Genomic DNA, 13,606 nt, shown 5'->3' with positions numbered 1-13,606 from the left:
ATCTCCCAGCCATTTATTTGTTTTAAGAGCTTTGAATTAAGCAGAAAACCAATGTGATTATTATCAAAAAACAATAGTTAGCATCATCTCAATATGAAATACTGAGCCAAGAAAATGTCGAAAAATCTTAGTTTCTTAAATAACATGGTTTTGAAGTAAATACTCATTTTTTATTTTTGGTGCATATTTTAGTCATTGTTTCATGGATACTTCTTTATTGGTGATTTAAGTGGTTAGATAATCTCATTGGAAATAGGTTCTATTATTTATATTTATCTCTACGAAAAGAAGTATTCCAAATCTGATGACTCAGTGGTATCAGTGTCTTTGTGAAAAGAATGGAATATAACTGTCATATGAAATTATATGTGACATAATCATGTGTCATGTATTCTGTAGCATTCCCCTACTTTTTGGCTGCTTTAATTTAGCTGTAAGTCACAGTGACAACATTTATGCTGAGATGTGCGGAGTCTAAGGCCCTTTGGAGAACTTTACCTTCATATAGGGCAGAGATCTATCCAGGAACTCCTCTGAGGGCTTTTATTTTTATTTTTATTTTTTGTGCCTTGTGACTTGTGTGTTTTTGGAAACTTATAGATCAGTTCAGTGACTGTGAGAATCAATCTTTCTAGAATGGTCTTAAAGTCTAAATCCTGGTTTGTATGATGTCTCAGCAGGTTAAGGCTCTTGTTGCTAAGCCTGGTGGCCTGAGATTAATCCCAGGAACCCATGTGATGGAGGGAGAGCTAGTTCTGCAAGCTGTCCTCTGACTTCCATTGCACTATAGTATTATTTATAATAGTAAATAAATTACAATGTAATAAAATTTTAAAAATTTTAATCTAAAACTTCAGAAATTCCTTGCAAAGAAAAGTTTTGGGACAGGAAAGGAGACAGTACTCTTTAGTTGGATTGCTAGTTAAACCTGAGTTTATATGGGACTTGGTGTCAAACAATTTTAATCCTAGACTTGGGAGGCAGAAGCAGGCAGATCTCTGTGAGTTTGAGGCAAGCCTGATCTACAGAGTGAGTTCCAGCACAACCAGGGCTATACTGAGAAATTTTGTCTAAAAAAAATTGAGTTTAAGTTTATTTAGGTTTAATAAATGCATATGTGTGTATAAACATACATACATACATACATTCATACATACATACATACATACAGCATTATGTGTATCCCAAGTACTACATTGTATGGTATAAATGTGCCTAACAGTTACTCATAGTTTTTCTGAAATTTGATTTTACTGGGGTTTCCAAAATCTGGTTGCTGTACCCTAGGGTGTAGGAAAGTCTGAGGAATTCAAGATACTTACTGTTAACTCACCCTTGTTGGAAGATATGTTAGCCTGATAGAACATGGAAAATCAATATCCTAGTTAGAGTTATATAGCTAGGATGAAGCATTATTACTAACAGCAACTTGGGGAAGAAAGGGTTTATTTCACTTAGGCTTCATAACATAGTCATCATTGAAAGCAGCCAGGGAAAGAACCCAAAACAGGGCAGGAAATCTGGAGGAAAACATGAGATGATACAGAGGCCATGAACAGTTGCTGCTTACTGTTTTGTTCCCCACAGCTTGCTCAATCTGTATTCTTAAAGAACCAAGAACCACCAGCCTATGGATGTCTCTGTCCATAATGGGCTGAACCCTCCATATCAATCACTAATTAAGAAAATGCCATATAGGCTTGCCTACAGCTTGATTTTTTTAAAATTATTCATTTATATATTTGTTTAGAGACAGGTCTCTCTGTAGCCCCAACTGTCCTGGAACTCACTATCTAGCCCAGGTTGGTTTTGAACTCACAGATATCCACCTCCCTCTGCCTCCTGATAGCTGGCATTAGAGGTGTGTACAGTCACACCAGGCTTTACAGCTTGATCTTGTGGAGGTATTTTCCCAATTTAGGTTCCCTCTGCTCGGATAAACTCTAGCTTGTATTAAGCTGTCATAAAACTAGCCAGGACAATAGGTAAGAGTGTTTAAGAGGGAGAAGGCAAGAATATGTGAATAGTTTCTTAGTGATGTTTCTTTCATATAGTCTAATAATGAGTGATTCTTTAAATGCTGTTTTCTTTTTATGCTTGTATAGGTTAAAGAAGATAATCAGGAAATAGCCAGCATGGAGAGACAGTAAGTACCTTTGAACCAGAACATTTTATATTCATTCATCTTTCAGATTACCTCCTAAAACTTTAATAGTACATGCATTATAGGCATATTTCCTGTAGTTCACACTAATGATTTAATATTTATTGAACTTTCAATTTTCAGCTTTTAATTCTCAGTCATTGCTTGGTATAATTGCTTTGAAAAATAGCCTTAAGAGATAGCTTATGTAAGTTATATATTTAAAACATACAATTCAGAGCTGCTTGTTATGTCTACAAGTGGACAACCAGCACCACCACTTGAGTCTTCCCAACAAAATCCCAAAGCTGTTAGCCATTGCTTTCCTTACCCTTCCTACTCTATGTCACCATAGATTTGCCTATTCTGGATGTTTGATATGTATAATCATACACTTGTTGGTCCTCTGTGGCTACATGCTTTCATTTAGCCTAACGTTTTCAAGGCTCATCTGTGGTTTAATCCCAATTAATATTCTGTTGTATGCATATGATATGTGCTATTTATTCATCAGTTGGTAGGCTTTGGTTTATTTCTATTTTGTGGCTATTAGAAATCATATTGACTTGAACATCTATGAGCTAGTTCTGTGTGGGTATTTATTTTTACTTCTCTGGGTAAATGTTCAGGAATTATAAATGTTCAGGATTGCTGGCTTATGTGTTTTACTTTATAAATCACTTAGTTTTTCTGTCTTTTTAAATTATCTGTTGTTTCATTACAGCCGTGCCATTGAATGTGAATTACTCTTTCTATGGCTTTCACTTGCAAATCCTTGATGGCTCATGGTGTTGAGTTTCTTTACATGTGCTATTGGCCATGTGTATATCTTCTTGGAAAAAGTGCTTATTAATGCCCTTTGTTCATTCTCATGTGAATGTATTTTTGGTGGTATTGAGTAAAGTGAGCTCTTCATATATTCAAAATACAATCCACTTACTAGACATATGATTTAAAAAATACTCATATTCTTTCATATTCATATTCATATTTCATATTCATATTTCTTTGTTGTAGTTCTGGTGGGAGAAAAGGTTTTAATTTGATAATGCTCATTTATGTTTTTCTTTTATTGCTTCTAAAGTTCATTAATATTTTTAACAGGTTAACAGATATAAAGGAAAAAATAAATCAGTTTAGTGAAGAAATTAGGCAACTTGACATGGATTTAGAGGAGCACCAAGGTAATATAAGTGGTATATTTTTGAGTGTTTAAAACTGTAATTAACATGTATCTATACAGATTGTTAATTGTGATCCCAGTATCTTCTTAAGTTTTATTATTTCTGTGATTATTTCTAACTTTAATTACTGAAATATATTTACCAAGTATTATAATTAGTATTAAAACAATTACTCTAATTGACTAAAATTTTAAGTAACCTACTGATTGTGTAAGGCAAGTATTTAATTTTTCAAAGGATTTTTTTTCTTTTTCTAGTGAAGAAGGTGACAGGTAACAAATCTCACAAGCAGCCCAGAGAAATTTGATTTTCTGGTAGGGCACAGTTATGAGGGAACAAGCACTGATTGTCCAGATTTCCCCCAGCTGAGGCCTTAATAGTAGAAATTCTGTGGTGGGAGATGTGTGTGGGAGAAGAGGTATGGGGGCCGTGATTCCTAACCAGCTTACTCTTGTTTTAAACAGTTCCCTTAACTGCAAACTAGTAAATGTCTTAACTACTAACTAGTACATTTTGCTCTTGGAGTAACAATGGATAACTATGTCTTCTTACCAGTTAGTGGGGGACGTCAGGGTAATTCACCACTGAATGACAGTAGACAGTCACAGGAGGGAGAAGAGTATTCTCTTCTTAAACATCGTTTTTACTTTGGTTTTAAAGATCGTATTTAGCCTTTTTGTCATCATAGAAATGGTATTTGTTTCAGTACCTGGACAGAGCACTCAGAAACTTTTGAATCCTAATCCATTTTAAACCTGTGAAAGCTCTGAGAAATTAGCAATTTGCTAAATTCTCTGTTAGTAAATAATAGACTAGACTTAAACCAGAGTTTTACTGACTCTAAAGTCTTAGTTCCACTGTCAAAGCCTAAGTTTGATTTTCTTATTCAAAGTACTTCATTTGTGAAATTACAGTGTTCTTAGAAATACATAGTTCTATCTACATGTGGTCACTAATGGTCTTAATAAGGTTTCTAAAGGCAGTTTAGGTAAGTCAACTTGCCTATGCCTTAGTGTCCTGATCTGGGAAGTGAGTATAATGGTAATGTTTCACTAAGGTTTATGTATTAAATGGCATTTGTGACAAAGAAAGGCTTATAAAATAAATTAATACTAAGGTCCTGTTAGTTTAAAATGTATTTACTTATTGTTTTCATTAATAAGATTATATATATTTATTGTTTGTAGCATGTTCTGAAGTATGTATATTTAATGGCTCAGTCAAGCTACATATGTATTACTTCACACATTATGTAATGAGAGTGACTCAAAATCCACTCTTCATGATCTTTAAGAATATACTACATTGTTGCCTGACATGGCAGCACACACCTTAAATCCCAACACTTGGGAGGCTTACATTTATACTAATGTCTTACAGTGGATCTCTTCAATTGATTCTTATCTCACAAAATTTTATATATTTTGTCTATGTTATTTTACTGTTGCTTTTTATATTTGTAGATCTATTTTGAGAAATCTGATGTTTTCAATTTTAGAAACTTTACAGATTGCATCCTAAATAATTTCCTTCCTAAACTATATAGTTTTCTTTCTACTAAAATGATGCATCTGGGAGGTAAAATTTATTACTAAATGAATTTGTAAAATAAATGGAATATGGAATGCTTTGCTTTTTGCTTCTGTTTTCCTTTTTAGTTTCAAACATTTGTCATTTTTATTAATGTAGAATAAAACAATCCTTAATTGTGTAATAGTGATAAAAGCACATATAAGTATATGCAAATGTATAATATAAACATAGATGCATGTGTGTATATTCACAGGTAAGTGTATTGATGTCTCAGAGATTTTTGTTCCCACTGCTCTGCTGTGATCCTCCTTGGTTATTGCAACAACTCGGGGGTTTGTAGAAGGTGACTTGTTAGAAGGTTACTTGTTAGTTCAGGACCTCATTACTTTCTGCCTGAACTATTGCAGTAGCCTCCTCACTGGTTACCCCACCTCCATTCTTGCCCCTTCTCAGTTTTTTACAATATAATTCTACAAAATCATTTATGTAAAATGTGGCTCAATGTCCTTTTTCTGCTTAAATATGGTTCACCTTGATGCACAAGATAACAGAATTTTCTATGTCAAATTTGTTCTACTTTAGTCTGATTCTGTCAGCCTCCTGCTCATCCCATAGTCATCTCTGCTCTGCCCCCTTTTAAACCAGGTCTTATAGGATTTATGCTTGCTGAGAACTCACTGTACACCCCAGGCTGGCCTCAGCTTCCCAAGGCAAGGATTGCAGATATGAACCATCTTGTACAGCTCTGTAGCAATCTATTAATGACAGTGTCCTTCTGCTACGTTGTATTTCTCATTATCATTCATTCAACTATATTAGACTTTAGCTGTTTGATTTCATTTTTTTCTTTTTAATTGTTCTTCTGTTCTAAATTCTTATCCTATAAGATTTAGCGCAGGTATCCTCTTACTGAACATAACTCTGAACTTCCTTCCCTAACTAGTTTCTAGGCTTAGGTGAGTAACCTTCCTCCATGTTACTAGACCACACTGTGTATTACAGTTGCCTGCTTACATGTTTGTCTTCCTTCTTAGCCTGTAAGCCCTCGAGGGCAGGAACTTCTTAACTTATGTCAGTAATCTAGTTCATTAACACTGTATCTGGGAAGTAAATGCTTGTGGGATAACCTAAACGATCCATAATTTAAGAGCGAAGGAATTGTACGCTGAACTAATGGTGAAACTTGAATCTGTTCTTTGGGTCCTCTCATTTTAGGATATAGGTTTGCTCTCTCCAGAGAAAGCTTGACTACAAAGATTTTATTACTTTCCAGAGGATCCCTATTTTGGATTCATGTTGTACAATAAAGTGGTATATTTTTGTCAATGTCTGCATTTTCACCTGGGATAATTAATTTTGATTGTCAACCTGATTTAATTACAAAGCACTTAAATTGGTAGTGTAGGTAGGAGAGCGTTTTCTCTGGTTATTAGGGGTAAGATCAGCTGAAATGTGGACAGTCCCGTCCCATACAGTGGGGACCCAAACAACATAGATGTTTCTCTGTGCTTCCTGGCTTACATTATGTGTGCTGTTCTGCTCCTCCTTACCATGATGGGTGGAAACCTCTGAAAATAAGCCAAAACAAATCTTTTCTCTCTCATATTGCTGTTAGAAGTGAAAAATTTAAAAAAAGGAACAAAACTATCATAGACAATTGGTACCAAGCTGGGTGTGTTGGTACAAGTTGATAGTCTAGTATCAAGGAGGCTGAGGAAGGAGGATTGCTGCAAGTTCAAGGGTAACTTTGGCTACATACTGAGTTAAAGGACAACCTGGGTTACAGTGTCTCAAGTTCCTTTTTACTCACCTCCCCCACCCCACCAAGAAAACCTTTCTGAAATAGAAGTGATCCTTAAGCCTTTGGAATTGGTTTGTAGGAGGGATTTAGAAAAGTTTGAAGAAATGATCTAAAGAATGCCAGCGATACTATAATTCTGGTAGGAACTAAGAAGAGCAGGATGTCCAGAGAGCAGGGGTGCAAATAGAGTATGCTCGTGAACTCATGATGTTTTAGATAAGAACAGGACTTAGATCATGCATATTTTATTCTGGCAGTGAACTTGGCTGTGTCCTGAGATTGTGTGTGATGCTGAATTGGAAAGGACTGACTAGTTAATTGGGGAGAGGGAATTTCAGGGGAGATCAGCATTCAGGCGATCGTGTAGATTATGCTAGCTACTTTTTTTTTTTTGTCAGATTGACAGTGCAAATTGTGAGCAAAAAGAAGAGCAGAAAAATTTGAAAACTTGCCCTGTCTCCAAAATAGCATGTAAAGTTAGGGTCAAGGAAAGTGTGGCCCTTGAAGAGATTACAGCAGTTTAAACCACCAAGTAAATATATCTTTAATTATTTTTTTGTTTTTCATTAAGTGCTTGCTACATAGTAGTCCACACTGGCCTTAAAATCTTGGTGATCTTGCTAATAACTCAACCTCCCCAGTTGTGAACCAAATACTTTTTTTTAAAGTTTTTGTTTTTTGTATTTTTGAGACAAGGTTTCGCTGTAGCTTTGGAGCCTGTTCTGGAACTAGGTCTTGTAGACCAGGCTGGCCTTGAACTCACAGAGATCCACCTGCCTCTGCCTCCTGAGTGCTGGGATTAAAGGCGTGCACCACCACTGCCTGGCCCAAATACATTTTTAAAGTGTTACTTTTGTCTGAGCAAAGGAAAGTAAGGAAAAACCATTGTTTCCTTGAGTAAGACAATCAGCAAGACTATAATAAAATGACAAAGCAGAGTATTAATAGAAGCCTTTCTCTCAGGGCTTATACATTTCATAGTCCTTTTCCCTCCCCCACTCCTGGTGCTGAGGAGGAAACCAGGGCCTCATGACAGTCACTTGCTTTTGGGGAAAAATTTGCTAGGAAATGTTTTATTTTCATTATAAGTTAATACTTGAGAGTTTATATTCCTAATTTTCTATTTACTTTTACATTTAATAAATTCTGATAATAACAGTGTTCCCATTATAATGCATGTCCAAACCTTTTGTGGAATAGGTGTTGAAGACAAGTAATTACACTTCTGTGCAGGATTACTGGGTCTTTCGAAATCATGTGGTCTTCAGCTTTAACCATTGCTAGCTTAGGCTGAAGGTTTTTCAGGTCTGCTAAATTGGTTTTCAGTTGTCCATTTTCTAGATTTTTATATCTACTGTTTTCCCCATTCTTGGGAGTTTATACTTTAAATGTAAGTAAGCAAACAAAAATCAGCTTTTTATTATAGCTATAAGAGGGTTTGGAGAAGAGTAATTATCAGAAGTGGGTATTTAGCTGACCATGGCGATGCACTTCTTCAGTCCCAGCACTCAGGAGGCAGGCAGATCTCTGTGAGATGGAGATTAGCCTGGTCTACATAGTGAGTTCCAGGACGGAAGTGTGTATCCAACTACTGTCTTTACTAGGAAGTCACTAATTAGAATATTGACTTAGAATCTTAAGAGTTCAGTCACCTTGAGTGTGCCTTATTTTTCTGGTTTTAAAATGTTTTTGTAGGTGTGTGTGTGTGTGTTTAATTGCAAAAGACCATTCTTATAAACTTTTATTGAGTTTTCAGTTAGCCTCAGTCACCCTTTCCTGCTCTTAAAAATATTATTTCTTTTATCATAATATTGTAGCAAACTCATATAATCCTAGCAGTTGTGAGGGAGAATCAAGATTTCAAGTTCAAAGGACATGGTACAAAGTGAAACCTTATTAAACAAAACAGTGCCCAACCTGAGTGTGGTGACATGCTCCTGTGGGCTCAGCTTCCCAGAAGCTAGGTCAAAAGAAGCCAGGCCAGAGGATAGCTTGAGGCCAGGAGTCAGAGGGGAACCTGAGCAATGTAGTGAGACCGTGATATATCTGTATGATACATATTTGATGTAATGGATTCAAACAATAAAAAACCATATGTAGTAAAAGTTGTCTTTTCAAACTCATCTAAGTCTTCAGAGGTAATCATTGTTTATGGTTAGTCTTTAATTAGATTTACTCTCAACTTATAAATGTATTTTTAAATGAAGTAAAACTATATAGTTCTTTTAAGCTTTAGTTTTTTATTTTTAACTATTACATTAGTTTCCTTTCTAGTGGCTGTGACAAAAATACCCTGAGAAAAGCAACTTTGGGAAGAAAGAGTTGATCGTGGATTAGTTTGAGAAGGGATGTACTCCATCATGGTAGTGGGAGCATGGGACTAGCCCGGCAGACAGGAAGCAGAGAAATTACATTTTACCTCAGTTGAGAGCCATGATGATCTAGGACCAGGCTATAAGACCCCCAAAGCCTGCCCCGATGCACTTACTTCCTCTAGCGGCTTCGCCTCCCAAAGGTTCCACAACTCCCCAAGAGCTAGCTGGGGACCAAATTTTCAAACATACGACCTTGTGGGGGATATTTCATACTCAAAGCACAAAAACTATATAATGTACATCATTCCACATGAAGATGTGTATTTCATTTATTATTAGGAGCTAAAGGCTTAGGGATGGCGCCTGGTACATAGTAAGCACTGTGACAATCATTAGCTGCCATCGCAGTTGTGGTTGTGTAGTATTCATTGTGTCAATGTTGACATTATCAAAAATGAATTATGGCATATCTTTAATCGCAGCACTTGTGAAGCAAACGCAGGTGACTTCAAGATCAAAGCCAGCCTGGTCTACGTAGTGAGTTTGTGGACAACAAGGGCTGTATAGTCAGACCCTAACTCAAAACAAACAAATAGTGGTGCTATAGATATTCTGTACATTCATGTTTATTAACATGTGTACTCCACAGATTAAATTTCTACAATGAAATTTTAGTCAGAATAAATCAGAGTTACTTTAATTTTGATAATTTCTCAAAGGATTGAGCCATTTACTGTAGCTAGAAGTAGTATGTGGACATTGTTTCTCACTAATGTAAGTTATATAAATGTCCTAGTTTTTGTTAAAGTAACGTACCCACTCCATGACAATTCCAAACTCCTGTGACTATTGCCAAGGCCTGAGTGTGCAGTTTTACCAAGATCCATAAGGTGGGGCTAATTTTCTGGGACTGTGTAGATTCAAGTTAACATACACAGTTAACAAAATACAGCCACATTCACACACTTTGCAAGAAGAGTGCTTGAGCATAGTTCCTAAAATGTATGCCTTTGTTTGTAGAATCCAGTATTACCCCAGATTTGGATTAGACAGCATGATAAATATCATGTGATTACTAATCTGTCTCAGACATAAATATCTGATATGGAAGTGTGGTGGATATCATAGACATGCACATGAAGTATGTAGGGCCTCTGAATCACGTTCCTAACATGAGATAATTACTTATAACTTATTCTATAATGTATATGTAGCTTTGAATAATCAAAATATACACACTTCCTGTAGGATACTACATTTTTTATATAGGGTATCTGTGTAGCCCTGTCTAGTCTGTAACTTACATAAGATACTTCTTATACAGATAGTTCATAAGGCTTGTTTTAGGAGTCTTTTGTTTGTAGCAGTATACAGGTAAAATAAAAAAATAAGGCAGAGTTTTTTTTATCCCACAACTAAACATGTCTTGACTTGAGTCTACACAGTGCTGTCTAAGTAAAAGTTATTCATGGGGGTACAACCTATAATCTCAGCATTTAGAAGATTGAGGCAAAAGGATTGTGAGTTTGAAGCCAACCATGGAACTGGCAAGGGATGGGTATATCGCTTACAATTTCTACATAGCGCTTGAAGCCAGTTGAAGGTCAGCCTGAGTCATGCCATGACCTCTTGCTTCAAGGATCCTTCCTACATACCCTTGAGTAGTCTGTAGGAATTGCCCCTCACTAATGCAAGCTATATATATGCCACCTCTGAGGCAGCGGTGACATAAGTAATTAGTATATGCAAAATCCCTCCTGCCTTAACCTCTCAGAAACTGCCAATTCCTAGTATATATTTTAAAGTGTACTGTGTAACAGCTCAGGGCTGAAGAGAAACATCTCTGCCAAAATTTAAACTATTTTGCAAGTAACATGATGCCTAAAGTGAAAAGTTAGTTAGTTCAAATCATTTATTATTATTATTTTCAAGACAGGGTTTCTCTGTGTTAAGAGCCCTAGCTGTCCTGGAACTAGCTCTTGAAGACCAGGCTGGCCTCGAATTCACAGAGATCTGCCTGCCTCTGCCTCCCAAGTGCTGGGATTAAAGGTGTGTTCTTTCATTTTTATGTGCTCATAGCAATTGAAAAGTTTTTGAAACCGGCATTTATTGCTTACTGCTATATTGACAGAAAGGAAGTAGGTGGAGGGGAGACTAAGTATAAAAACATGTAATTTAGTAGGATATCCAAGCTAATTGAAATTGAAATAGGAAAATTGTCATGACTCACTAAATGCGTGAAAATGTCAGAGGGGGTCTGAAATAATAACTCAATATAAATTAATGGGGTTTCACCCCCAAAGCCGCTAAAACAATAGTCTGCATGAACAAAAATTGGTTATATGGACTGTATGAAGTAGTGGTTTTCTTGAAAGATAGTGAGCAAAAAGTCATTCGTAGTAGAGACGGAATGGTAATAAAGAAGCTGCTTCACAGGAGGAACAGAAGTGAGGACTAGGAGGTGGTGTGCCTCAGAGAACCGGGTACAGAAAGAAACCGATCGGATGCTGAGGTTGTAGGCGAGGGAGCAGTGAACTGCTGAGCTAGACTGCTCTATGGCCATAAAAGAGAAAGGTTTATTGTAAATAGAACTGCTTCGTGGCTATCTCTCACGTGGTAGAGAATAGCTAGAGGTGGGGTGGGGGGAGTCCAAAGCTGCCATGGCTACCTGTTGGGAGTAGAGAGAAGTGAGAGGGTGGGGGAAGCCTTGCATGTCAATAAAGGGAGAGTAGTTGCAGGGAGGCAGGCATGCAAGCCAGAACAGCATGGGAGCTAGGGGATCAGAAGAGCCTGGGTTGCTTTGATATGCAACATGTTAACAGTGACATGTTAATAGGAACCAAAGCAGCCTGGAAGATAGCATGGGCTTTGTTTGATACATACCACAGGTATTTGCCAGTAGGGAACCTGGTGCTCTAGTCACCAGAGGCAAGGAGAGATAAGGGAATGGTTCTTTCTGACAGACAGAAACAGGTTTCTGGGATATGTCCAGTGTGAGCTAAGCCCAGACTGTTAGGTCCCAAACCCCAACCCCTTCCCCCCTCAGCCCCAAATAGTAGTGCTACACTAAATGACAGTCTGGGCTGTGTTCTCCCTGCATGTGTATCTGCACGCCATTCGGGGGCAGTGCCTTTAGAGGGCATTGGATCCCCTGGAACTGGAGTAGCAAGACAGTTCTGAGCTCCCATGTGGGTGCTGGAATCAAACAGATCTTCTGGAAAAGCAGCCAGGAATCTTTAACCATGGAGCCATCTCTCCAGCCCCAGCCCCAGTTTTGAAGGGGTGTGTGTGTGTGTGTGTGTGTGTGTGTGTTTATGCATGCACACATGTACACATCTGTGCAAGTGCCCTAGGGAGTCCAAAGTGATTGTTGAAACTCCTGGAGCTGGAGTTGGAGGTAGTTGTGAGCCTCCTGATAATGAATACTAGGACCTGAAATGTGTTCTTCCTGAAAAGCAGCATCTTAACCACTGAAACATCTATCCAGCTCCAGATACTAATTTCCGTTGAGAAAACACAGCCTAGACCAGTTCACTAATGCTCTCAAGTGTCTCTGTCTCAAGAGTGATCAGGAATTTTTGTTTTGAAGCTTGGGAATCTTCTGAGATATATGGGAGCTCTGTTTCATCTAATCCCACCGGCCAGGTGTGTAACTCAAGATGTTGGCCAGATAGACCTTCCCATTGAGTATATTGGCAACAAGAAGGATAGGTTTGTGTAGAGTGGGTGAGAGGACTCCTAGGTCCCTTACTTAAATGATGGTAGGTGCTGAGGACAATCAAAATAATAGAAAATGAAGAGGTACAGATTTTGAGGGAGACTGCTGATAAATTTAATGCCTATACTATGTTTTAGGTTCCTCAAAGGACATCTAAATACTAATATAGTAAGACATTAGATGAAAAAATTAGAAAATTGGGAAACAGTTAAATTAAGGGTCCTTAAAATCACAGGACTAAAAGTGTCATCGATAGAGTACAGTTTTAGAAGTCACTTAGAGGCTAGAGAGTTGGCTCGGATGATAAGGCACTTGCCCCGAAGTGAGGCAACCTAAGACTGATCCCCAGATCCCACAGGACATAGCCAGTTCCCACAAGTCATTTTCTGACCTTCATACATGTGTTGTGGAACACATGAGTGCACACAGACAAATATACATGTAAAAAATCGATTGAGAAGACTCAGGTTTAAATAAGGAAGGAGGAAGAACCCATGAGAAGACAAAGAACAGTCTTTTAAAAGAAAAACTGCTATGTCAGATCTGTGAAGTTTATCTGTATCATATACTAAGATACAGAACATAGATGTTGAAGTTTTAGTGTCTGGTATCCTTCTGCTTCCACTCCTTTTTAGCCCTTTAGCTCTTGTCCCTAAAGGTCCTTTTTAATGCCAGCTTTTAACTAGCAATCCCCATAGAAATAGCTTGCTATTCTTTCCATCCTTTTGGTGTCACTAGGCTTTGTTCGAGGAAGCTAGGGACTGATCGATGGTATGAAGAAACTGGTTTGAAGCAAGCTCAAATTTATCCTTTCTTTATTTGATGTCCTAGAACATGGAGTTGTAACAGTCTTCCTCTGAGAACAGTTCTGTACTGCCGTAGCTTTTTGTGAGGCTGGCTGCTCTGTCAGAG

General features: G+C 37.5%; 1 protein-coding gene across 2 annotated transcripts in view; it reads left to right on the top strand.

The window, feature by feature from the left end:
- Ift74 (intraflagellar transport 74) overlaps nt 1-13,606 on the top strand; it is a 75,655-nt gene that overhangs the window by 36,806 nt on the left and 25,243 nt on the right. For both annotated transcript variants that reach the window (XM_038333808.1, XM_038333809.1), the window contains 2 exons: nt 2,106-2,146; nt 3,248-3,327. In XM_038333808.1, the coding sequence (XP_038189736.1) occupies nt 2,106-2,146; nt 3,248-3,327 (121 nt within the window). The remainder of the gene's footprint in view (nt 1-2,105; nt 2,147-3,247; nt 3,328-13,606) is intronic.

This window comes from Arvicola amphibius, chromosome 6 (assembly GCF_903992535.2).
Source record: "Arvicola amphibius chromosome 6, mArvAmp1.2, whole genome shotgun sequence".
NCBI lineage: Eukaryota > Metazoa > Chordata > Mammalia > Rodentia > Cricetidae > Arvicola > Arvicola amphibius.
Note: the sequence above shows the minus strand (reverse complement) of the source record. Positions and strands in the feature narration are given on the sequence as shown.